Source organism: Thamnophis elegans, chromosome 7, assembly GCF_009769535.1.
Source record: "Thamnophis elegans isolate rThaEle1 chromosome 7, rThaEle1.pri, whole genome shotgun sequence".
In the NCBI taxonomy this organism is placed as follows: Eukaryota; Metazoa; Chordata; class Lepidosauria; order Squamata; family Colubridae; genus Thamnophis; species Thamnophis elegans.
The window spans coordinates 1201379-1226910 of record NC_045547.1 but is presented as its reverse complement, the minus strand read 5'-3'; the positions used below and the strand labels follow the sequence as shown (position 1 = coordinate 1226910).

At 42.4% G+C, this 25532-nt stretch overlaps 4 protein-coding genes across 4 annotated transcripts; all 4 read left to right on the top strand.

Moving 5' to 3' along the window:
• Positions 1 to 930, top strand: LOC116511188 (olfactory receptor 5V1-like). Its single transcript, XM_032221056.1, has one exon. It carries the CDS (start codon positions 1 to 3, stop codon positions 928 to 930), a length of 930 nt encoding a protein of 309 aa, XP_032076947.1.
• Positions 931 to 5325: 4395 nt separating this feature from the next.
• On the top strand, positions 5326 to 6267 carry LOC116511187 (olfactory receptor 2F1-like). The gene has a single exon (XM_032221055.1). The coding sequence runs from the start codon at positions 5326 to 5328 to the stop codon at positions 6265 to 6267; it is 942 nt and encodes a 313-aa protein (XP_032076946.1).
• A 2583-nt stretch (positions 6268 to 8850) lies between these two features.
• LOC116511186 (olfactory receptor 5V1-like) lies at positions 8851 to 13822 on the top strand. Its single transcript, XM_032221054.1, has 2 exons — positions 8851 to 8902; positions 12867 to 13822. Exons 1-2 carry the CDS (start codon positions 8851 to 8853, stop codon positions 13820 to 13822), a joined length of 1008 nt encoding a protein of 335 aa, XP_032076945.1.
• A 5584-nt stretch (positions 13823 to 19406) lies between these two features.
• Positions 19407 to 20342, top strand: LOC116511185 (olfactory receptor 5V1-like). Its single transcript, XM_032221053.1, has one exon. The coding sequence runs from the start codon at positions 19407 to 19409 to the stop codon at positions 20340 to 20342; it is 936 nt and encodes a 311-aa protein (XP_032076944.1).
• Positions 20343 to 25532: the final 5190 nt, after the last annotated feature.

Here is a 25532-nt window from a genome sequence, read left to right as displayed (position 1 = left end):
ATGGATTTCAGCAACCATACTCTTGTTAATGAATTTGCTTTTCTGGGTTTCTCCAACATCACAGATGGCCAGGTCTATCTCATCCTGCTGTTCCTTACCATCTATTTGATCACCATTCTGGGTAACTTCATGATCATCACTCTCATCCTGGTGGACTCCCACCTTCATAGTCCCATGTATTTTTTCCTCAGCCATTTATCCTGCTTGGATGTCTGCTACTCAACAGTCACAGTCCCCAAGATCCTAGCAAACCTCCTTCTCCAAAGGCACACCATATCCTACAACCATTGCTTTGCTCAGATGTTCTTCCTGATGGCCTTCTCTGGCTCAGAATGCTGGTTGCTGGCCATCATGGCTTATGACCGCTACGCTGCCATCTGTCAGCCTTTGCGCTACTCACACCTCATGAGTTCACATGTTTGCATGCAAGCAGCTGTGATCATCTGGATCTGGGGCTTCCTGGATTCAGCAGTTCACACAGCCTTGGCTTCCAAGTTACATTTCTGTGGACATAATCAGATTCACCACATCTTCTGTGACCTCCCACCACTGCTGAAGATTGCCTGTGGTGACATACACCTGAGCCAGATGACCCTACACATAGCCACTATATTTGCAGGAATGACCCCTTTCTTTTTGGTGGTCATCTCCTATTTCTACATCCTTGCATCCATCCTGCGTATCAGTTCCAATTCAGGTAGACAAAAAGCATTTTCCACCTGCTCTTCCCACTTGCTGGTGGTCATCCTTTATTTTGGGAATGGATTGATAAACTACAACCAGCCCAGTGCTGGCTACTCCCTGGAGACTGATACCCTGATTTCTACCATGTATTGCATTGTCACCCCCATGCTGAATCCCCTGATCTACAGCCTACGCAACAAGGAGGTGAAGGGGGCCCTGAGGAAGATCATGGAAAGGAGAATATAGGATTCTTCTCAGATGTTGGAAAGATAACTTTGAAGACCTTCCTGTCACATCAAGAGGTCAGCTCTTGTTTTTCCTGAGTTTGGTCAGGGCAGAGAAGACAAATGAAAGACTTGGCCAGGGCTGTTGCTCTGCCACATTAGCTCTGCTTCGTCAAATGCCAGTCTGCCCTATCCAATTTTGGGGGTGGTTGGGAGCTACGGGGTGGCAAAGGGGTGGCTTGGATAAGGGGCATCAAAACTACTCTTTGTACTGTCTCACGAGAGCTGCCGGCCACTCCAAGGTCCTACAACATCCTCTAGCCCCACAACCAGGAGCAACTACCACAATAATTGATTTGAATGTTACCAGACAGTAAAAGATAATCAAGGGGGAAGGAGGGAAAGGAGAAAAGTTAACCCAATGCTTTTGGCATGAAAGTTCAGATCTGGCTTTGCTATACTGCAACCACTTGGCTTTACTAAAGTGTACTTTCTTTAATAATGGATTCAAGAATCTTTCTTTCCTGATGGTCCAAGTTGGGCTGGCTGACAGACACTAAATGTTTGGTTGATTCCCATAATCTGTAACTTTCACCTTCCTCAAGGTCTTCACCAAGGAGAAATGAAGTGTCCTCTGCAACATGCTTATCCAGTTAAAAGTTAGCAGAAATATGGAACATAAGTAGCTCCTGAAACAACACAGGAGAATTAGGATGTTTCTTAGAAATGCAACTTTGAAATATGTTCTGACACTCAAAGAGAGCGGTTCTTGCTCTGTCTGGTGAAGCTCTGGAGAAAAGTGGCACATGGTTTCTGGGTGGACATGAGGCAGGATGACTGCCTTTCTTAAAGGCTTTCTCCAGAAAGAGGTTGCTTTCTTACAATATGTTGTTGGGAGCTTTGAGAAAGATATAGAAAGGGATGGATGGATGGATGGATGGATGGATGGATTAAATGTCATTTTATTAGGTGAGCCTGGAGTGCTGGGTGGTTTAACAGAATATTGTCATGGAAGGAAGCTGGGAAATGTTGTACAGCCTATTTTTCTCCGGTGCATGATAGCTAGAACCTTGAAGGGAATATTTATTTGCCATATGTATTTTCGTTCATATTGCTAGGTTATTTAGCAAATTTATCTGGAACACTTTGAGGGGATTTTCCTAATTCCTTTCCCCTTCCAATGTTTTGTTTATAATTTTGTCATTTAAATTGCAAAATTCATACATTTTTGTTTATGGGATTTATTCTTCTCTGAATATAATAAATTAAGAATTGCAAGCTTGGCCTGTTTCCCCCCCAAACATTGGTTATCTAGTTTAGCCATTGCACCCACTTGGCCAAACACCTGAATTATGTTCCTGTGACTGTGCGAGAGCTACAATGGCTGGGACTTCAGGAACAGGTTGTAAATCCCAACACCATAATAGTTTCAAAGGGTCACTAAAATAATCATTGTAACTTGAAGACCACCTCCCAGAAGAGGGAGGGAGACAGTAAGCAGCAATAGCCCTTAGACTTATATACCACTTCACAGAGATTTCACAGCCCTCTCTAAGCAGTTTACAGAGTCAGCCTCTTGCCCCCCAACAATCTGGTCCTCATTTGATCCAACTTGGAAGGGTGGAAGGGAAGGCTGTGTCAACTTTGAGCCAGTGAGAATCAAACTGTTGACAGTTGGCAGAATTAGCCTGCAATACTGCATTCTAACCACTGTGGCACCAGGAGGGAGGGAGGGCAATAGCAATAGCCCTTAGACTTATATACCACTTCACAGAGCTTTCACAGCCCTCTCTAAACAGTTTACAGAGTCAGCCTCTTGCCCCCAACCATCTGGGTCCTCATTTGACCCAACTCGAAAGGACGGAAGGCTGAGTTAACCTTGAGTCAACCTTGAGCCAGTCAGGATTGAACTCCTGGCTGTGGACAGAGTCAGCCTGCCATGCTGCATTCTAACCACTGTGCCACCACAGCTCTTGGATTTATTTCTAGATCACCAGCTGAAAGCAAATGAGAAAACTGATTTCAGGTTCAAATCTGGAAATGATTCTTCTACATTTCCTCCCTGTTTCTCGCCATCCCCTGAATCCTTCACAAGAAAACTCTCCTGGGCCTGCTAAGAAGTCCCAGAGAAGTCAACTTTGCCCCCAAGGATCTCTGCTGTCTGCCCCCCAGCTCTACTCCCTGCAGGATCCCAGGCAGGAAAGCTGCCAGGCCCTCATGCCAAGGGACAATTTCCCCCATGAGCACCACTTGCCATGGATAATGTAAACAACTAGGAGGCTTGTTCTGTTGTAAGGATGAACTTCAAACACCTCCTTTCCTGCTCTCTTGTAGAGTGTTGACTCTCCATTCATTGCAATGGAGTCCAACTCTGGGAGAACTTGGGGAGAAGATGATTCTGCTTCAACTGCAGCCAGTCTTCTGCAGGTGGGATAACCAGCAAAGGTGAGTTGCTTTGTGGTCCATCAAGGATTCTCCTTCCATTTGGGATGGAGTGGCTTTGTAAGGAGATTTGAGGCTTTATGAAGGAGGGATCAGGAATGGAAGATTCAACCCTGGAATCTCCTTTTAGGGAGTCTCAGAGGTGGCCAAGTTCTTCTGCTTGAGACTCACAATAGAACACAATTTGTAATCAACACCAATCCAGCATCTGCCTTCTTTCTAAGCTTTATCTGCTGCTCCAAATATGGACTTTGATTTGACAAAACAGCTTCTTGGTTGAAAGTTAGGAGCCAGAAACTTACAGGTAGACATTCCAGCTTCTTTTGTTATGGGCAGACAAGGAAACTACTGAGGAGGCTCCAGATTCAAGATAGTCAACCCACATAATCTGCATGCAATCTAAGTCAACGAATGATTGCATATTGATATTCATTGTAGCAAGGTGGAACCTCAACGTTCAGAGGTAATGTATATTAAGAGGAAGGGTTGAGTTTGGAAGCAGTATCTTTTTAGTTTGGAAGCAGTATCTTCAAAGATTCACCCCAAGATGTCCCTCTACTTGGAAAGCATGGTCTCCTGAACAACTTCTACAAAACAAAGCACCATGACATTGCCTTTCTGGTTTTGAAGTCTCCTGGTCCATTTCCCACATATTAATCATTTCCAGGAAGAAAAGAGGAAAGTGTTATATTGCTAAATCTGTTCCTAGCAAGATCACTTTCTTTGATAATCTCTGCAAAGATCATATCTTGACATGGTTCAGAACTCAAATAGACCTTCATTTAGAGGAGATAGATTAGTGTTCTACCAAGACCTTGAGGTCTGACAAGAACAAGAGAAGGTAGCCTTCTTCTGCATTTAAGCTAAGAGTAATACAAGCATTTTGGAGGAGGAGATTCAGAGAATATTCAAAGGTGTAATTTGGGCGGGGTTGAACCCTGAATTAGTGAGAGAATTGGAGGTCCTTACTGAAGGGCAAAGATAGAATAACAGAATAAATTGAAAGAGGGACCTTGGAGGTCTTCTAGTCCAACCCTCTGCTCAAGCAGGAGACCTCATACCATTCCAGAAAATGGCTGTCCTGTCCCTTCTTAAAAACCTGCAGTGTTGTAGCACCTACAACTTCTGGTGGCAAGCTGTTCCACTGGTTGACGGGTCCTCACTGTTAGGAAATTTCTCCTTAATCCCAGGTTGCTTCTCTCTTTGGTCAGTTTCCATCCATTGTTCCTTCTCCTGCCTTCTGGTGCTTTGGAAAATAGATTGAGCTCCCCTTTTGGGGGGCAGCCTCTCTAATATCCTGTTACCCCAGAGTCCTTCTTTTCACTAGATTAGACGTACCCAATTCCTGTGACCATTCTTCATATGTTTTAGCCTCTAGTCCTCTAATCCTCTTTGTTGCTCCTTTCTGCACTCTTTCCAGAGTCTCAACATCCTTTCTATAATATAGTGACCAAAATTGGATGCAGTATTTCAAGTGTGGCTTTACTAAGGCGTTATAAAGCAGTGCTAACACGCAGTGGTTAGGGTGCAGTACTGCAGGCCACTTCAGCTGACTGTTATCTGCAGTTCAGCGGTTGAAATCTCACCGGCTCAGGGTTGACTCAGCCTTCCATCCTTCCGAGGTGGGTGAAATGAGGACCCAGACTGTGGGGGCGATATGCTGACTCTGTAAAGCGCTTAGAGAGGGCTGGAAGCCCTATGAAGCGGTATATAAGTCTAACTGCTATTGCTATTTATGTGATTTTGATTCCGCCCGTCTATAAATGCAACCTAGAACTGTGTTGACTTTTTCGGCAGCTGCAGCACACAGCTGGCTCAAGTTTAAGTGACTGTCCACTAATATCTCTCTCACAGTTACTACTATTGGTCCAGGTACCACCTATACCATACCTGTGCATTTGGGTTTTTTTTTGTCTAAATATATAAACCTTACTTTTCTCACCACTGAATTTCATTTTGTTAGATGAGGATCTTCATGGATTCATTCAACCAAACACAGAGGACAGAATTGATCTTCCTGCCATTCTCCAGCCTTCTGAGCCACCAGGTCCACCTTTTCTTGGTGTTCCTGGCTGCCTATTTGGTCACCCTGCTAGGCAACTTCATGATCATAATCTTAATTCTCCTGGATTCCCGTCTCCACACCCCCATGTACTTCTTCCTCAGCCAGCTCTCCTGCTTGGATATCTGCCTTTCTTCTGTGGTGGTACCAAAGATCTTGGTGAACTTCCTACGCCAGCAGCACACCATCTCCTACAACCAGTGCCTGGCACAAGCCTTCTTCCTGATTGGCTTTGCGGGATGTGAACCGGCACTGCTGGCCATCATGGCCTATGACCGCTATGCCGCCATCTGCCAACCTTTACACTATGCCCACCTGATGAGGGGCAAGTTGTGTGTCCAGCTGTCTGTGGCCATCTGGCTCTGGGGTTTCCTGGACTCAGCCATCCACGTTGCTCTGGCCTCCAGGTTGGAGTTTTGTAGAAACAACAATGTTCCTCACATCTTTTGTGATGTTCCCCCATTACTGAAAATCACCTGCAGTGATACCTGGGCCAACGAATTGGCCAATCACATCACCAGCATCTTTGTAGGCCTCGGTCCCTTCCTCTTCATCATCCTGTCCTATTTTTTAATTTTGGTCTCTATTCTGAAGATTCGTTCTAGCACCGGCAGGCACAAAGCCTTCTCCACTTGTGCATCACACATTGTTGTGGTAACCCTCTGCGTTGGAAATGGATACTTGAACTACAACCAGCCCAATGCTGGCTACTCCATAGAAACTGACACTCTAATCTCCACATCATTTTGCATCGTCACCCCCATGCTGAACCCCTTAATCTACAGCCTTCGCAACAAGGAGGTGAAGGGGGCCCTGAGGAAGCTTCTCAGCTGCTGGAAGACAGCATGGCATTGATTTTTAAGGGGGAAGAGCAGAGGAGGATTGCTCCCCGTTTGACCCGGTTCAGCCAAACTGGTAGTGGTGGCGGTGGGATGCTTCTGCGCATGAGCGCACGACCACGGACAAACCAGTAGTAAACTGGTTAGCAAACCACCACTGGGGCAGAGAAGATGCTAAACTTCATGTCTCTGACTTTAGGAAGGATAAAAGAGAAAAATAGAAAGAAGAAGGGGATGGAGACTAGGAAGGAAGGAAGTAGAGAAGGAAGGGAGGGAGAAAGGAAAGAGAAAACAAGGTGGTGTCTTAGCAGGTGCGAAGGATGGTAAACAAAGCATTCTAAACTATACCTTATAACCTTCCAAATGGGATAATAACAATATAAGAATGGCAAAGAAAAAGAATAATTATGTGAATGTATATCTATAATCTGTATGTAAGAGAACAAATGATAGTAAAAATATTTAGCATAATATAGGTAAATAGGTAGAGGCTTGAACATTAAATGTTGCTTTTAAAAATTATTTATTTATACACTTTCTCTTTACATACGTAAGTGCTTTGTGAACAGCCTGTTGTCTGGGTTAATTTGCTTATAAAATATTATTTTCCAGGTCCTAGTTTCTACCTCTGTTGCCTAACCATTTGAATTGAATTGAATTGAATTTATTATATTTCTATGCCGCCCTATTCCCAGAAGGGACTTGTAAAACAAGTCCCATCTTCTAAAATAGGCAGTCTTTTTTTTTTTTTAATCTCCAATGTCAGTTTGTCTATCCCTGCACTCTGATATTTTTTGGATTATTGCTTCTTCTGTAGGTGCTTCCTCATTTTTCCAGTGCTGTGCAAATGAACATTAAATGTTTGAAATGCAATGAAACACGTGATCTTGATCCATTGCACCTGGCATTAATCTAGATGACCAAATTGGTACCAGTTAATGGTCAATGGCATTCAAGGCAGTTGGACTGGGAACCTTTGTGGGAACATAATGACTCTAAGCTGATGACACGCTTAACCCCACCCTTAGTTCTGCCTCCTCTTCTCCTACAATATATCGTTTTATCTTTTGATAAAGACCATGCGAGGGCTGGAACTTACAAGCAATAAATCCGTTCATTCAGCACTGTGGTAACTTCAGGCGGTTACTGAATAAATGTAATACGAGGACAGAAGTGCCATTCAGCAGGTTCTGACCAGTTCTGGAGAACCGGTAGTGAAAATTTTGAGTATTTTGGAGAACTGGCAAATACCACCTCTGGCTGGCCCCGCCCCTATCTCTGCCTCCCGAGTCTCAGCTGATCCGGAGGAAACAGGGATTTTGCAGTATCCTTCCCTTGCCATGGCCACCAAGCCATGCCCACAGAACCGGTAGTAAAATTTTTTGAATCCCATCATTCTGAGGACTACAATCTCCTAGGAGAGGGTGGGGGATTTTAAAAAGCCTTGCTTTTTGTTTTTTAAATGCTTTTGGAATCAGTTTATTTTTATGTTTATTTAATTTGTATGCCGCCCCACTCCTGAGGGACTCGGGGCGGCTCACAACCAAAAAGGGGAAAGGGGTACAAAATAGGACAAGACAAACAAACTAAAACAACAACAATCATAACATTTCAAATGGGGCTGGAAATTCGTCAGCCCCAGGCCTGCCGGAAAAACCAGGTCTTTGTGGCTTTGCGGAAAGCCTGGAGGGTGGTGAGGGTCCGGATCTCCACGGGGAGATCGTTCCAGAGGGCCGTAGCAGCCACAGAGAAGGCCTTCCTCCGCGGATTTGCCAGTTGGCACTGGCTGGCGGATGGAATTCGGAAGAGGCCCACTCTGTGGGATCTAATTGGTCGTAGGGAGGTAATTGGCAGGAGGCGGTCTCTCAAGTACCCAGGTCCGATACCATGTAGAGCTTTAAAAGTAACAACTAGCACCTTGAAGCGTGTCCGGAGACCAATAGGCAGCCAGTGCAGCTCGCGGAGGATAGGTGTAACGTGGGTGTACCGAGGTGCACCCATGATCTCTCGCGCGGCTGCATTCTGGAAAAGTTGAAGTCTCTGAATACTCTTCAAGGGCAGCCCCATGTAGAGCGCATTACAGTAGTCCAGTCTTGAGGTCACAAGGGCGTGAGAGACCATTTGGAGGGCCTCCCTGTCCAGATAGGGTCGCAATCGGTGCACCAGACGAACCTGGGCAAATACCCCCCTGGTCACAGCCGACTGATGGTGTTCTAAAGTCAGCTGTGGGTCCAGGAGGACTCCCAAATTGCGAAGTTCTAGATCACCAGCTAAAAGCAAATTAGAAAACTGATTTCAGGTTCAAATCTGGAAATGATTCTTCCACATTTCCTCCCTGTTTCTCGGAATCCCCTTAATCCTGCACAAGAAAACTCTCCTGGGCCTGCTAAGAAGTCCCAGAGAAGTCAACTTTGCCCCCAAGGATCTCTGCTGTCTGCCCTCCCAGCTCTACTCCCTGCAGGGTCCCAGGCAGGAAAGCTGCCAGGCTGTTTTGTTCTAAGGATGAACGTCCAAACGCCTCCCTCCCTGCTCCCTTGGCAGATCGTTGGCTGCCAGTTCATTGCATCCAAGCCCAACTCTGGGAGAACTTGGGGAGAAGATGATTCTGCTTCATCCACAGCTGGTCTTTGCAGGTGGGATAAACAGCAAAGGTGAGCTGCTTTATGGTCCATCAAGGATTCTCCTTCTGTTCATGATGGGGTGGCTTTGCAAGGAGATTTGGAGCTTTAGAGGGGAGATATCAGGAATGGAATATTCAACCCGGGGATCTCCTTTTAGGGAATCTCAGAGGTGGCCAAGTCCTTCTGCATTTTTTTGCATAATTTTTATTTATTTATTTTTGTTGCTACTTCAAAGCCTCTTTACAAACAGATTGTTGACATCTGTTTGACTCTTTACATTTCATTTTATACATAATTAATTTTACATCATATCATTTCTAATTTCGCCCCCACATTTTCTTTCCAAGTTGCCATCTTATATTTTAATTTTTCTTAACAAATAAACATAATCGTTTTTCGCCCTTCCACCAACAATTTATCAACTTTGTCATTTCATTTTCCAGTTGTTATTTCTAGTTTTATATGTAGCCTATATCATCAAATTTCATTTTAATATAACAAGCATTTCACTTAATTGGTTATCCACACTTAACCAAGTTCTTCTGCTTGAGACTCACAATAGACCACAATTTGTAATCAACACCAATCCAGCATCTGCCTTCTTTCTTAGCTTTATCTGCTGCTGCAAACATGGACTTCAATTTGACAAAACAGCTTCTTGGTTGAAAGTTAGGAGCCAGAAACTTACAGGTAGACATTCCAGCTTCTTTTGATATGGGCAGACAAGGAAACTACTGAGAAGGTTACAGATTCAAGATAGTCAACCCACATAATCTGCATGCAATCTAAGTCAACTAATGGTTGGATATTGTTATTGCAGGTAAAGGGAAATATTTGTTTGCTCAGGGTTGAAATGAAAGGTTCTCAATGATCTTGAGCTTCGTTGTTTCTTGCAGATGTTTTATGACGCAAATGATATTAGCTAGTTTGGGTTCAAGCAAGCCATGAAAGACCAGAAGATGTGGAGAGACCTGGCTCATAGAATGCCCAAAAGTCAGACACAACTGAGTGAATAACATCAACACCAGTTTGGGTAATGAAACATCTCCAAGAAAACAAACAAACTCACCGGAAAAGTAGCAGGTTTGAAAATAAACAAAGACAAAACAAAGATTTTGACAAAGAACATATCAGCAACACAAAAGGAAGAGTTGTCAGAAGCTTTGCAGATTCAAATCACAAGCAAGGTTAAATATTTGGGGATATATTTATCACCTAGATGCAGTACTCTTAAGGAGGACAATTATACTAGACTAAAACAACAAATTGGGACTGACTTGATGAAATGGGAAAACCTACAACTATCAATGATAGGAAGAATCTCTACAATCAAAATGAATATCTTACCTAGAATTTTATACTTGTTCCAGACAATCCTAATCAGATTGAGTAAGGACTTTTTTCAAGATCTAAATAAAATAGGCTTGAAGTTTATTTGGCAAGGGAAAAAAGCAAGAATAAAACTCAAACTGTTACAAGATGCTAGAACTAGAGGAGGATTGGTTTTACCTGATTGGGAGTTACATTACCAAGCAACAAACTTGATGTGGATTAAGGAGTGGATAACACTAAAACAACTCTAGATTATTGAATGTAGAAGGTCATGATTTACTGTTAGGATGGCATGCTTTTTTATGGTGTAAGGGAACTAAAGCACATGGTTATTTTAGAAGACATTATATAAGGGAGGCCTTGTTATTAAATTGGGAAAAGATTAAAAGATTACACTACTTAAAAATTCCAGTCTGGATATCAATGATTGAAGCATTTTCACATCCAATAATATATAAAAAAGGAACAAACAGTTAGATATGTTGAAATATTGAATGCAGAGGGTGAACTCAAATCTATCCAAGAGTTGAAACAAGAAGGGATAGAAATGAATTGGTACTCATATGTACAGATACAATCTAGATATAATGAAGATAGAAAATCAAAAGATTTTTAGAACAAAATGACTGAGTTTGATAAAATTTTAACAGGTACTGATGAAAAAGTAATTAAAAAAATATATGGATATTTATTAGAGGTTAAATTACAAGAGGAACAAGTTAAATAAACCATGATAGCTTGGGGGAAAAACTTTAGGTATGGGATTGATTTAGAGAAATGGCAGAAATTGTGGTCTCAAAATTATGAAATGACAATGTCTACTGTGTATAGAGAAAATTTGTATAAGATGTTTTACAGGGGGCATTTACCTCCACGAGAATTACAAGAATGTCCAAGAATAAATCAGAAAAGTGCTGGAAATGTTATCAGATACCAGGCTCATATTACCACATGTGGTGGACTTGTATTGAAGCCAAAAGATACTGGACTAAAATTCACCTGTGGTTGGAGAAAATGATACACAAACACATAGATTTTAAACCAGAGATTTTTTATTCGGAATTATACCAGAAATCTATAACAAAGACTTAAAATATTTGATTGTAAACGTTTTAACAGCAGCTAGAATCATATTTGCAAAAAAACTGGAAAAATGAAACAATACCAAAACAGGAAGAAGTTATTCGAAAAATAATGGAGTGTGCTGAAATTAGTAAATTGACATTTGAAATTAGAGAACAAGATGATGAGCAATTTTATAAGATATGGGACTAGTTTTATCAGTGGCTGGGGAGAAAAAACTGGAAATGAAAAATGATTACTTATGTTTTAATTGAAGGAGTTAAGTGATAATATAATTATGCTGTGAAGTAGATTAACAATGATACAATGAAAGGCTGATATATATATGAATTGAATACTTTAGAATTTTTTGCTTTAAAAAGGATAAGGATAACAATGAATTTATGTATACTTGATAGAGGATTGGTGATATAATGTATAACTCTAAGTATATATTATAAAGATATCTTCTTGTTGAAAAATAATTTTAATAAGGAAGTAATTAAAAATTGGTATATATATGAAGTGATTATTTAGAATACCTTGTTGAAAAATGAAGGAATAACATCTTTGTTCGAATATATGATGTACAAGGACAATAATGAACATAAGCATACTCGGTAGATGATTGGTGGGATTATACATAATTGAAAACAAAACCAAATATAAATGGTTGGTAAACTTTTTTTATATCGGGATATGTTATTATATAAAGGTATATTGTTATTAAACAGACAATCAAGAATGTAAGGGAATTAGGATTATTGAAAATAAAAAAAATAATCGTAATTGAATATACACTGTACAAAGAAAGTGAGGTATTAGTTATAGTAGATGGAAAATCTGTGGTTGTAAATGTAATTGAGAATATGGATGCAAAAACACTTGTAACCAAACGGCATGCTGTATGTATTGGATGAGAATTTTTTTTATGTTGTTTTTTATGTTTAAAAATTAAAAAAAATTGTAAAAAAAAACAAGCTCAGGGAGCACAGAGGACCCTTCATGTTGATATTAGTTATCGTAACAAGATGGAATCTCCATGTTCAGACAAATATTATTTATCAACCTAATATTTGATGAGGAACATGAAAAGAGATAGTTTGCAAGAGATAGTCTCTTCAAAGGCATCTCCATCTACAGTACTTGGAAAGCTCTCCTGAAGCACTTCTAGAAACCAAAGGCACCACGTTGTCTTCCTGATCCCAAAATCTCTTGGTCTCTTTTCCATGTATCAATCATCTTCTGGAATGCAGGGAAAGGATCAGGTTCCACGTCTCAAATCTATTTCGTTATTTTCTTTTTTTTCCAAATATATACAGCTTCCCAACTGACAGAATATATTAAAAATGCAATGTTAAAATTCACAGTTTAAATCACCACCCCAATGACGACCGAATCCAGAAAGCCACTTGATGGTCATTGAGTTGGAACCCCAGGCCCAATGGCAAAACCATTGTCTTCAAGATCTTCTGAAACCGTAATACGTTGAGAGTCAATCAGACCTTTGGGGAAATGAAATTCTGAAGGGTCATGATTTAACCCATCTTACTCGGCTGTTAATTCTAATGTCTTCCTTTGCCCAATTTTATCTTCTCAGCTAACACTTCTTCTCCTCTCGTGGATTCCCACAACCAAACACAGAGGACAGAATTTATCTTCCTGGCATTCTCCAGACTTCAGGGGCACCAGGTCCAACTTTTCTTGGTGTTCCTGGCTGCTTATTTGGCCACGCTGATGGGCAACCTCATGTTCATAACCCTGGTTCTCCTGGATTCCCGTCTCCACACCCCCATGTACTTCTTCCTCAGCCAGCTCTCCTGCTTGGACATCTGCCTTTCTTCTGTGGTGGTACCAAAGATCTTGGTGAACTTCCTACGCCAGCAGCACACCATCTCCTACAACCAGTGCCTGGCACAAGCCTTCTTCCTGATTGGCTTTGCGGGATGTGAGCCAACTCTGCTGGCCGTCATGGCCTATGACCGCTATGCCGCCATCTGCCAACCTTTGTACTATGCCCACCTGATGAGGGGCAAGTTGTGTGTCCAGCTATCTGTGGCCATCTGGCTCTGGGGCTTCCTGGACTCAGCCATCCACATTGCTCTGGCCTCCAGGTTAGAGTTTTGTGGAAACAACAATGTTCCTCACATCTTTTGTGATGTTCCCCCATTACTGAAAATCACCTGCACTGATACCTGGGCCAACGAATTGGCCAATCACATCACCAGCCTCTTTGTAGGCCTCGGTCCCTTCCTCTTCATCATCCTGTCCTATTTTTTAATTTTGGTCTCTATTTTGAAGATTCGTTCTAACACGGGCAGGCACAAAGCCTTCTCCACTTGTGCATCACACCTTGCTGTTGTTTTGGTCTCTCTTGGAAACGCCTTTGTGAACTACAACCAGCCCAGTGCTGGCTACTCTCTAAAGGTGGACACCTTGATCTCCACATCATTTTGCATCGTCACCCCCATGCTGAACCCCTTGATCTACAGCCTCCGCAACAAGGAGGTGAAGGGGGCCCTGAGGAAGGTTCTCAGCTCCTGGAAGATTGCATAGCATTCGTTTGAGGGGGGTATTGCTGAACCCCATGTGTTTTTGTCTTCAATAATTATAAATATTGTGCATGAATTGTGGGGTAGAAGGGCTTTCTCAAAAGGCACCTGCGATGCATTTCCATAAGTAAAAACTTTGGCAGTTGTTGTAAGAACATGAGAAATTGGACTTTGCAATTTAATGAAAATTCAGTGCCTCCAGCATTTTGTGTCCTATGCAGCCAATGCAGTTTGTCAAGCAACCTGCAATTAAATGCAACACCTCCTACCTAGCCTACATTCTCCTGCCCCAGAGTAAAGACGGGCTCTAAAATAGCATTCAGACGAAGAATAAGACATTTGGATAGTCAAAGGGCCAATGTGGGAAATAAAATATGGACATGGTAGAAGCCAAGAATAACAGAACCCTAAACCTTAGGTGTGAACAGAACACAATAGCAGAGTTGGAAGGGGCCTTTGGGGTCTTCCAATCCAACCCTCTTCTCAGTCAGGAAATCCCCTCCCATCCCAGACAAATGGTTGTCCGAATCTCTTCTTTAAAAACATCCAATGTTGGAGCATTCATAACTTCTGGAGGCAACTTCTGTTCCACTGATTAATTGTTCTCACTGTCAGGAAATTCCTCCTCAATTCTAAGTTTCTTCTCTCCTTGATTAGTATCCATCCATTGCTTCTTGCCCATCTTCAAATGCCTTGGAGAATAGGTTGGTCCCCGCCCCCATTCTTTGTAGCAACCCCTCAAATATTGGAAGACTACTATCATATCACCTTCTTTTCATTAAACCAGACATACCAAATTCCGGCAAGCATTCTTCATATGTTTTTAACCTGTTCATATGTTTGAGAATGTGTATATATTCTACACGGCTGGCTCATATTTAAGGGATTGTCCACCAGGAGTCCAAGATCACTCTCGCAGTTACTACAGTTTTCCCCTAATCCAGTGTTTCTCAACCTTGGCGACTTTAAGTCCTGTAGACTTCAACTCCCAGAATCCCCCAGCCAGCATAGCTGGCTGGGGAATTCTGGGAGTTGAAGTCCACAGGACTTAAAGTCACCAAGGTTGAGAAACACTGCCCTAATCTGTATCTGTACATCTGGTTTTTCTTGCTTTAAGTAGAAACTTTAGTTTTCTCTAAAACGAATTTCATTTTGTAGAGCTTGGAAGACCTGGATTTCTCTCCAAGCTCCAGGTCCCTTAGATGTTCAACCTTCCGTAATGCTTTGAAGACATTTTCCCAGAAGAGCTGAGACAAAATTGGATAATTGAGCATCAGATGTTTGACTGGACACCAAGTCTTGTTGCCTTTAAATTTTTAATGTGTTTAGTTTTATAGTTTTAATGCAGTTTAGTGTATTTTTCAAACTTTTGATTGGCAGCTGTCCAGAGTTGGTTGGAAGATGGGGGGGGGGAGGGTTATGTAAATGTTTCAAATAAATAATAAGACATAAATAGTGTACAAGTATGCCTGTAATATTGAAATCCCTGTGTGATGACTTCCTGTGTTCCCTTCACAATCTTTGCTCAGCCTGAAGACTTCCCAGGGGCTGCACAAGGTCTCCATGCTGGGTAGAAGAGGAATCTTCCCAGGAAATGCATTTCACAAAACTCGTCTTATTCTTGGGTACATGAATAATAGCAATAGCAATAGCAGTTAGACTTATATACCACTTCATAGGGCTTTCAGCCCTCTCTAAGCGGTTTACAGAGTCAGCATATCACCCCCACAATCCGAGTCCTCATTTCACCCACCTCGGAAGGATGGAAGGCTGAGTCAACCTTGAGCCGGTGAGATTAGAACCGCTGAACTGCAGATAACAGTCAGCTGAAGTGGCCTGCAGTGCTGCACCCTAACCACTGCGCCACCTCGGCTCTCGGAATAAGCAGACATGAAGTCTGGTTATCACACAGGTCCACCTAGGCATCATTAAATCTCATCATAATAGCAATAGCGCTTAGATTCATATACCGCTTCACAGTGTTTTGCAGCCCTCTCCAAGTAGTTTACAGAGTCAGCATCTTGTCCTCAATAATCTGGGTCCTCATTTTACTGACCTTGGAAGGATGGAAGACTGAGTCAACCTTGAGCCATTCAGGATCGAACTGCTGGCAGTTGGCAGAGTCAGCCTGCAATGCTGCATTCTAACCTACGGAGTCCTACGGGATTGGGCGGCATATAAATGTTATTAAACTCTATTAAACTCTAACCACTGTGCCATCACGACTTCCTTCCTTCCTTCCTTCCTTCCTTCCTTCCTTCCTTCCTTCCTTCCTTCCTTCCTTCCTTCCTTCCTTCTATTCCCACTTAGCAATAGCACTTAGATTTATATACTGCTTCACAGTGCTTTGCAGCCCTCTCCAAGTAGTTTACAGAGTCAGCATCTTGTCCTCAATAATCTGGGACCTTGGAAGGACGGAGCCAGCTGGGGGATTCTGGGAGTTGAAGTCCACAGGACTTCAAGTCTCCAAGGTTGAGAAACACTGAGCTAGAGTCTTGGTAGAAACAAAATGTCTTAAGAGTTTCTTTTTGTGTCTAACCTTGTGGGATGGTTGACAGTCTGTCTGCAAGGGAGCTGGGCAGTTCTCAAATATAATCAATCAATCAATCAATCAATCAATCAATCAATCAATCAGCACCACTGTCAGATTCGGGTGAGTGTCAGGGTTCCAAATAGCATCCAAAAGCAAATCAGAGTCCGAGGCAAAGTATTGCTCAAAGTTCCAATTGATGAAGAGAGCCATATTGGCACATCTGGGAAACCCCGAATCTGAAGGCTTCCCGGATTTCCCCACCCAGTTGAAAGTTCAAGCTCTCCCCCCCCCAACACACACAACTCCACCCCATGGTCCAATCTCCCCCTGCCATGCTGGCAGTTCCACCCATCCAGATCCGGTCAGGTGCAGAGACAAAGGATGACTTTGGCTTTCTAGAAAGAATGTTGTTATGGCTTCTGATTACCAAACTCCGTATAATCCCCCCTCACATTTTCCCACAATGGAAAATGCATAGTAGAATAATAGAAAGTGTGGCAGGCCAAAGATCCCCCCCCAAAAAATGGCTGCAGACCTGACAACCGCTGTAACTTCAAAGACTGACTGAACAAATAATTATCATACTTGAGAGGGAGGAAGACTTTAAAATGCCTTGCCTAAAAAAATATATCTTCTGAAGTCATTTCTAGAGCACCAGCTAAAAGCAAATGAGACAATTGATTTCAATTCAGATCTGGAAATGTTTCTTCTGCTTTTTTTCATCTCCATTTCTCCCCATCTCTTGAATCTGACACAAGAAAACTGAGCTGCATCCTCTAACACAGTGTTTCTCAACCTTGGCAACTTGAAGATGACTGGACTTCAACTCCCAGAATTCCCCAGCCAGCATTCGCTGGCTGGGGAATTCTGGGAGTTGAAGTCCAGTCATCTTCAAGTTGCCAAGGTTGAGAAACACTGCTCTAACAAGTCCCAGAGAAGTCAGCTCTGCCCCAGAGGGGCGTCTGCTGTCTTCCCTCCCAGCTCTACTCTCTGCAGGATCCCAGGCAGGGATATTTGGAGGTCCATATGCCAAGACATAATTTCCCCCAAGAGCATCACATGCCATGGATAATGCAAGGAAGTACCAGACTAGCTCTGTTCCAAGGATGAACTTCCAAACGCCTTCCTTCCTGCTCTCTGGGCAGAGTGTTGGCTCTCACTCCATTGCATTGGAGCCCAACTCTGAGAGAAACTGGGGAGAGGATGAGCCTGTTTCAGCTCCATGTGGTCTTCTGCAGGTGGGATAACCAGCAAAGGTGAGCTGCTTTGTGAATCCATGAAGGATTCTCCTTCAAATTTATGGTGGGGTGGCATTGTAAGGAGATTTTGACCCTTAAGAGGGAGGAAGCAGGAATATTCATCTATGGGATTGTAGAGGTGGCCAAGTCCTTCTGCTTAAGATTCACGTTTGACCACAGTTTGGAATTGCTACCAATCCAGCCACTCCCATCCTTCTTAGATTGAATTGCTGCTCCAAATGTGGACAATGAGTGAACAAAACAGCTCCCTGGGTAAGAGCTAGGAGCTCTCCTTTTGTTATAGGAGAGGCAAGGGAACTTGAGGGGATCTAGATTCAAGATAATTAAACCAACATCTTCATGGAATACAAGACAACATATGGATCATATGTTGATATTAGTCATGGTAGCAAGGTAGAATCCCCACCTTAGACATGATGTACATCAACATAATTTTGATGAGGAACATAAAGAAGAAGATGTTGCTTTAGGTGTCTCTTTACTTTAACATCTCCATCTACTTGGAAAGCTCTCCTGAAGCACCTCTAGAAACCAAAGGCACCACGTTGTCTTCCTGATCCCACAATCTTTGGGTCAAATTTCAACGTATCAGTCACTTTCTGGGTTCCAGCAGGACAGTAGAAATGTGTTACAGTATTCAATCTGTTTCTAGCAAGACCACTTTGTTTGATAATCTCAACACATATCATACGTTGAAGGGGTTCCAAATTGAAAAAGGCTTCCCTTTAGAGGAGGTGGGTGAACATCCTACCAAGACTTTAATGGCTTTAAGATGGCCATTAGTTCTGTGTCAGGGACAGAGTCATCATTTGGGCTGGGTTGAACCCTGAATGAATTAGAGAATTGACATGAGATAGAAAATATGGAAGGACAAAGACCACTGAAGTATGACAGCCATTCAATGTGCCTTTTTCAGATGCTCTTTGTTCATGCTGTCCTCAGCTTCAGCAACATGGTTTAAGGAACAAGGAATGGTGCAGCATAGGGAAAAGATAGTCAGACCTTTAACTTGGCGGATCTTCACAGCTTTCTCAAAAGCATTTTTCTTTGGTTGTTGGTGCCCTTTGAAGGTGGATAATTTACCAGGAAATGAGTAGATCCCATTGGAAAATCAAAGCTATCCCATTAACAGGATCTTCTTTCCCCAATAAGTCATTTTGTCTAGAATATGGTTCTGATACCAAACTTGGAAGAGATGTTTGTTATAGTTTGCATACCGAATTCTTCCGAACTGAAGGGGGAGAATTAAGCTCTGCTCCTCTGGGTCTGGACACCCAAATTTTCTTGCATCTAATTCTAATCCAAATATCTTGAGGAATCAGGTCTTCCCTGAATGGAGGAGATCCCTAAAATTTCATCATCCACTGTCCCATGGAGACCTCAAATAATGACTTTGTAATTTTACTTCTGAAGGAGCTCAGGGTTGACATGAGGGGTCCTTGGTGCTCGCTGAACTTGGTTGTTTCCTTGCAGATGTTTTATGACCCAAATGAGGTAACACCATCATTGATAGTGATGTGATATGATTAGCACTGATGATGTTACCTAGCTTGGGTCATGGCACATCCTGCAAGAAAACAACCAAGCTCAGAGATGTCCCAAAGGTGGTCTTTTTTCTCCAACTGGACTTTGCTTTTCCTTGAAGATGTTTCACTGAAGTGAAAGATTCCTCAGGCTCAGAGGGCACCAAAGACCCTCTACTCTTACTTCTTCCATGCATTTTCCACGGACCATTGATTCACTTTGTGTCTTCATATTCTTTTCTCTCTCTTCTCAGCTGCACAATTTTTGTCTTCATGAATGCACCAAACCAAACACGAGTGACAGAATTCCTCTTCTTGGGTTTCTCCAACCTGATGAGCTACAAAGCCCACCTTTTCCTGGTGCTGCTTGCTGCCTATTTAGCCACCCTGATGAGCAACTTCATGATCCTAATCTTAATCCTCCTGGATTCTGGTCTCCACACCCCCATGTACTTCTTCCTCAGCCAGCTCTCCTGCTTGGATATCTGCCTTTCTTCTGTGGTGGTACCAAAGATCCTGGTGAACTTCCTACGCCAGCAATACACCATCTCCTACAACCAGTGCCTGGCACAAGCCTTCTTCCTGATTGGCTTTGCGGGGTGTGAGTTGGCCCTGCTGGCCGTCATGGCCTATGACCGCTATGCCGCCATCTGCCAACCTTTGCACTATGCCCACCTGATGAGGAGAAAGGTTTGTATCCAGCTGTCTGTGGCCATTTGGCTTTGGGGCTTCCTACACTCGACCATCCATGTTGTCTTGGCCTCTAGGTTGGACTTTTGTGGAAACAACAATATTCCTCATATCTTTTGTGATGTTCCCCCATTACTGAAAATCACCTGCAGTGATACCTGGGCCAACGAATTGGCCAATCACATCACCAGCATCTTTGTAGGTCTCAGCCCCTTCCTCTTCATCATCCTGTCCTATGTCTGTATTCTGACCTCCATTCTGCGAATTCGCTCCAACACCGGCAGGCGCAAAGCCTTCTCCACTTGTGCATCACACATAAGTGTGGTAACTCTGTTTGTTGGTAATGGAAGTATGAATTACAACCAGCCCAGTGCTGGATACTCTCTGGAGGTTGATGCTCTGATCTCCACCATGTTTTGCATCGTCACCCCCATGCTGAACCCTTTGATCTACACCCTCCATAACAGAGAGGTGAAGGGGGCCCTGAGGAAGATCTTCAACTGCATGAAGAAAGCATAGCCCTCAACATTTGGGAGGAAGGTTTTTTAAAACATAACTTTACTACCGTTTTATAGAACATAAAGATAAAACCTAACAAACAGAAATGGCCAGAAAGAGGGATGGCTAGAAAGAATAAAGAGAAAGATATTTATTTATTTATTTATTTAGCTTGTCACTCATGTACAAGATAACAGGAATAAGAATAAACATGAATAAGATCACAGGAAATGGGTACAGATAAATGAGGACAGTAGTACAGGGACGTTAGGCCCTCTGATGCCCTACTGACCTCTTAGGAATGGGGTGAGGTCAACAATAGACAGTCTAAGATTAAAGTCATGGGGGTTTGAGGATGTAACAACGGAGTCAGGTAGTGCATTCCAGATATTGACCACTCTGTTGCTGAAGTCCTATTTTCTGCAATTGAGTTTGGTACAGTTTACCTTGAGTTTGTATCTATTGTGTTCTTGTGTGTTATTGCGGTTGAAACTGATCATCAAATCCATATGTCATATTTTTTTTACTTCTTAGCTCACCAGTGACTTCCATTTAGTAGTAAATTTTGCCAAGGTCTTTGCTCTAACGAGAACTATTAATTTTGTCATCTCTTCCAGTCCCATCCCTTTCACTAATCACCCGTCCATTGCCAGCATAGTAAAACCTTTCCAATGTTAAGTATATAGGAATTTTACTGCTGTAACCAAATATAAGATTAATGTACCATATTTTGTCCCCAAAATTTTGTCAATCAACCCCAATAAAAAATCTCTGGTCTGAATTGTATTTGAATTAATGTATATGTTTCTCAAGGAAGTTGTTCTGTTGACACTCCTAAGAAAAATGAAAGCGACGCCAATGAACTGTGGTAGAAGGATTTTCTAAAGGTGCTTGCAAAACCATCTCCATGATAAAAGGAGGAGATTAATTGTAAGAACATGAGTAGCTAGCCCTTGCATCTTTTTATAGAGCAATTTTATTTAAAGTTAAAATAGCAATAGAAATTCATGAAAAATAAAAGGTAAGAAGAGAAAGGAAAATTAGAAAGTGCAGAAAAGAGAACAAGGAAAAATATAGATGGTGGCCTTATGTTCTCTTCATGAGGAGCTGGACTGCAAATCCGGAGTGCATGTGGGCTATCTCAAATCCTCTCTTAATCCAGGGAGGAAATATTGAAGAGCCGACCTATTCACCAGCTCTTCATTCTGCCAAAATTATCAACTTCACTTTTCTCGTACCAATCTTCAGTCCACCATTTCTTCCCGAAAGCTTTTGTAGTTTTTGTGGGATGGGGTCAAATTCTACTCCTCCCAGAATTTATTTTCCTCATATGGAACTTTTCACCTGAATGGCTCATGGACTCCAACATTCCATGTTTATCAAGATCCATTACGTGTCTCAAAAAACCTGCAAGCAAAGGCCCTACGATTCTTCTAGAAGCCAGAAGCTGGTCTAGATATGTTGGAAGACAAGATAGTTTGCCAGGATTGAAAGATATGGAAACGTATAACAGATGTCAAAGTTGTAAATTGCTCTGCCTTTCTCTTTGTCTTAGCTACTCCCTTCAATACCTTCTTTGTCTCTTTCTCACGGATTCTCTGCAAATTAAGGATGAAAAGGGGACTGGGTGAAATGAGGAGTCAGCCTAGAATAGCTATAAACGAACTAAGTCCAACTCTCCCCTCCCTTGACTGTTGATCCTTATCTAACTCAACTGGGTGTTGACCACTAGCAATAGCAATAGCAGTTAGACTCATATACCGCTTCATAGGGCTTTCAGCCCTCTCTAAGTGGTTTACAGAGTCAGCATATCGCCCCACAGTCTGGGTCCTCATTTCACTCACCTCGGAAGGATGGAAGGCTGAGTCAACCTTTGAGCCGGTGAGATTTGAACTGCCGAACTGCAGCTTAGCAGTCAGCTGAAGTGGCTGCAGTGCTGCACTCTAACCACTGCGCCACCTCGGCTCTTCCTATTTGAGAAGATTCCTATGCATAGACTTTTAGCAATAAATCTGTCAAATTGAACCTTCATGTGTGGACCTGGCATAATGCACTGAAGCCTTTTCGGCTTCAGGAGTGGCATGGGAGGAACACAGACAATTGGATATGTTTTCTTTTGTCTTTTCCTCCTTGTTTGCTTCTTGATCCTTCTTTTCTTCCCCATTTTGGCTCCCTCTGAGGGGAATTCCCTTGAGGAGTTTTCATTCAGCCTTTTCCTGAGGTGATCTATATCAGTAGCGCTCCTGGCGGCCATATTGCCTCCCATCTCAACCTTTCTATTTGATTGGCAACTGGACCATTTATTTTTTTAATTTTTTATCCTTGTGTGTTCCTTGCTGGATTCCTTTATCCTCCATTTTGTCTTCCTCTGAGGGGAATCTCAGAGAGTTTTCATTCAGCTTCTTCCTGAGGAGGCCTGTGAGGGAAGCGGCCCAGGCAGCCATCTTGTCTTTCCTGCTTTTTTCCCAACATCTCAACTCTTCCATTTGATTGCAAGCTGAACCATTTATTTTCTTAATCTTTTCTCCATGTTTATTCCCGGGTGGGCTTCTTGACTCTTCTCTTCTTTCGACTCTTCCCTTCATCTGAGGGAAAATTTTCCCTCATGGCGATTCTGAGGGAAGGAAACTTGGCTATTTATTATTTATTTATTTGATTATCAAATTTATATGCCACCCATCTCATCCCATACCATGTGCCCATGCGTGGATGTGTTGGAGCCCCATTTTTTTAGCTGTACTAATATTAATTACGATGATTTTCCCAGCTGCTGCATATATTTTATTATTATACCGTTTTTAACCGTTTTAATAGTTTTACAATTGTTCAGTGACCAGAGTCACTGGGTTGAGATGGGCAGTCATAGAAATGAATTGATTAATTTCTAGTTAATTCATTAATTTTATATAGATTTCAAGTGTTTTGTTTTAGCACATTAATTAATCAGTTTTGATTAATTAATTTCTAAATAAATAAATAGATAAATGAATACATAAATAAATAAACTTCATTTACAGATTCAATATCTGCAGCCACCGTTGTATTAGGGATGTATTTCAAGGCAATATTTTTAGCCTTTTAGCTAGGTTATACAAATATAATTGTGCGAAAACTATTTACGGAAATGCTATTTATGTAACCCACTATTTTCCCCGAGACTTGGTAAGCTCAGGGCATTGCAGAGACATATCAAAGGATGTCCTTCTTAGAGCACTTTCCTTTCCAATTGTGTTTGGCTTCTCCTGTCCCCAAGCAATTCACAGATTGAGAGAGTTTGGTCCCAGTGGATCCCTGCTGCTTTTATTCCCTGCAGGATCCCGAGCAGGAATATTCTCAACACACCAAGACACGTTTCCCCCATGAGCTTCACCTTCCATGGATATTGCAGGTGCTGTGAGTGTTTACTCCTGTTGTGAGAATGAGCTTCTAAACACCTTCCTTTCTGCTCTGGGCAGTTTTGGCTCAGCTATCACCATTCTCATTGTATCTGAATCCAACGGTGGGAAAACCTGGGAAGAGGTTGACTTTGCTTCAAGCACAGCTGGCTTTCTGCAGATGTGACAACCAGCCGACGTGAGCTGCTTTGTGGTCCATCCAGCATCTTCTTTTGAGGAGAGATTGACATTGGGAGAGAGAAGGAAGTGCTTGAGAAGGAATGCAAGATTCAACCCATTTAGGAGATCTCTGAAATCGCAAAGAACTTACCCTCTCTGAAGGGACAACAATTTTAACCATCAACAACCCGGACCTTTCTATTCTTCCTCTCCATCCTTCTCTAAAGATGATCTTTGACTAGCAAATTTGATCAAGTTGGCCCTTCAGAGCAGCACTCCAACTCAAAGCTGGGTGCAGGAAACACACAAAGATAATATTTCTTTATTATTTTTGTTACCTGGCAGGCAAGGGAGATGATGAGATTCAAGGCAGGTCAACCCAAATGCATCTTCATACAATATAATTAAATTATGGATATATATTAAGCATTATTAGTTTCCGTGGTCTACTGTTGGCTCTTGACCAGGGTAGCAAGAAGCTCCAGAGATAATACACAGTATACGAGTATAAAAATCCAAGCCTGCTTTTAGGCTTGTCAGAGGAAATTTGGAAGATGACCCCACTCCCTCACTCAATCTTTCAAGTAAATCCAGATGTACTAAAATATCTCTAAAAAGAACCCAGTTGAAAATCTAAGATGTCCCATTAGAATGTCCTTCTCTAAGCTGGTGACCTCCTGAAAGGTTGAAGGAAGATCTGCTCATCCAGCTTGGAGTTGTAAGACTAAACGTTTGGAAGAGGCAGGTGTAATGGTACGTGGGAATGAATGTGGGTGATAGGAGGAAGAGACGCAGCCTAGGGAACAATCAGATAAGAGATAGTAGAGCCTGCAACTCAGTGGTGGGCAGGAAAAGAAACTCAGAAAGAATTTATCAGGCTGTAAAAAGAGGCAGTAGGAGATCTGTACTTTCAGGCTCGCAAGTTTATATTAATTTAGTAATAAAATTGAATTCGTTCGCTTGGCCTTGTTTCCTATCTGATCTAGCAAGAAAGACTGACAGCAGGGCAGAAGGACTTCTACTTCCTCAGCAGAGTTCCTGGAACCAGTATTGTGGCTTCTTCTTCAAATAAGCCACTGGTCCTCTTTATGGAGTAGGCTTCTGATGCCAAGCTTTGGAAGAGGGCTTGTGCGCTGAATGCCCCAGAAATGCAGGGGGAGAATTAAGCTCTGCTCCTCCAGCTCTGCACCCCCCCACTTTAATTCATCTCACCCTGCAGGTAGTTCTCATTCAAAAGACCACCAGCAATAAGTTTGTCTTTATGTGGAAGAGCTCACTAAAATTTCAATTCTACAATTCCACCCTGAGTCCTCAAATAATTACTGTGTTATTCTTCCATCCATTTCTAGCAATAGCAATAGCAGTTAGACTTATATACCGCTTCATACAGCTTTCAGCCCTCTCTAAGCAGTTTACAGAGTCAGCATATTTGCCCCCAACAATCCGGGTCCTCATTTCACCCACCTCGGAAGGATGGAAGGCTGAGTCAACCCTGAGCCGGTGAGATTTGAACAGCCGAACTGCTGAACTGCAGTCAGCTGAAGTAGCCTGCAGTGCTGCATTTAACCACTGCGCCACCTCGGCTCATTTCTCAGGGTCCGTTGACACTCACTGCTTTCTTCAGAAGCATTTTCCCTCTTCCCATTTTTTTCCCTTC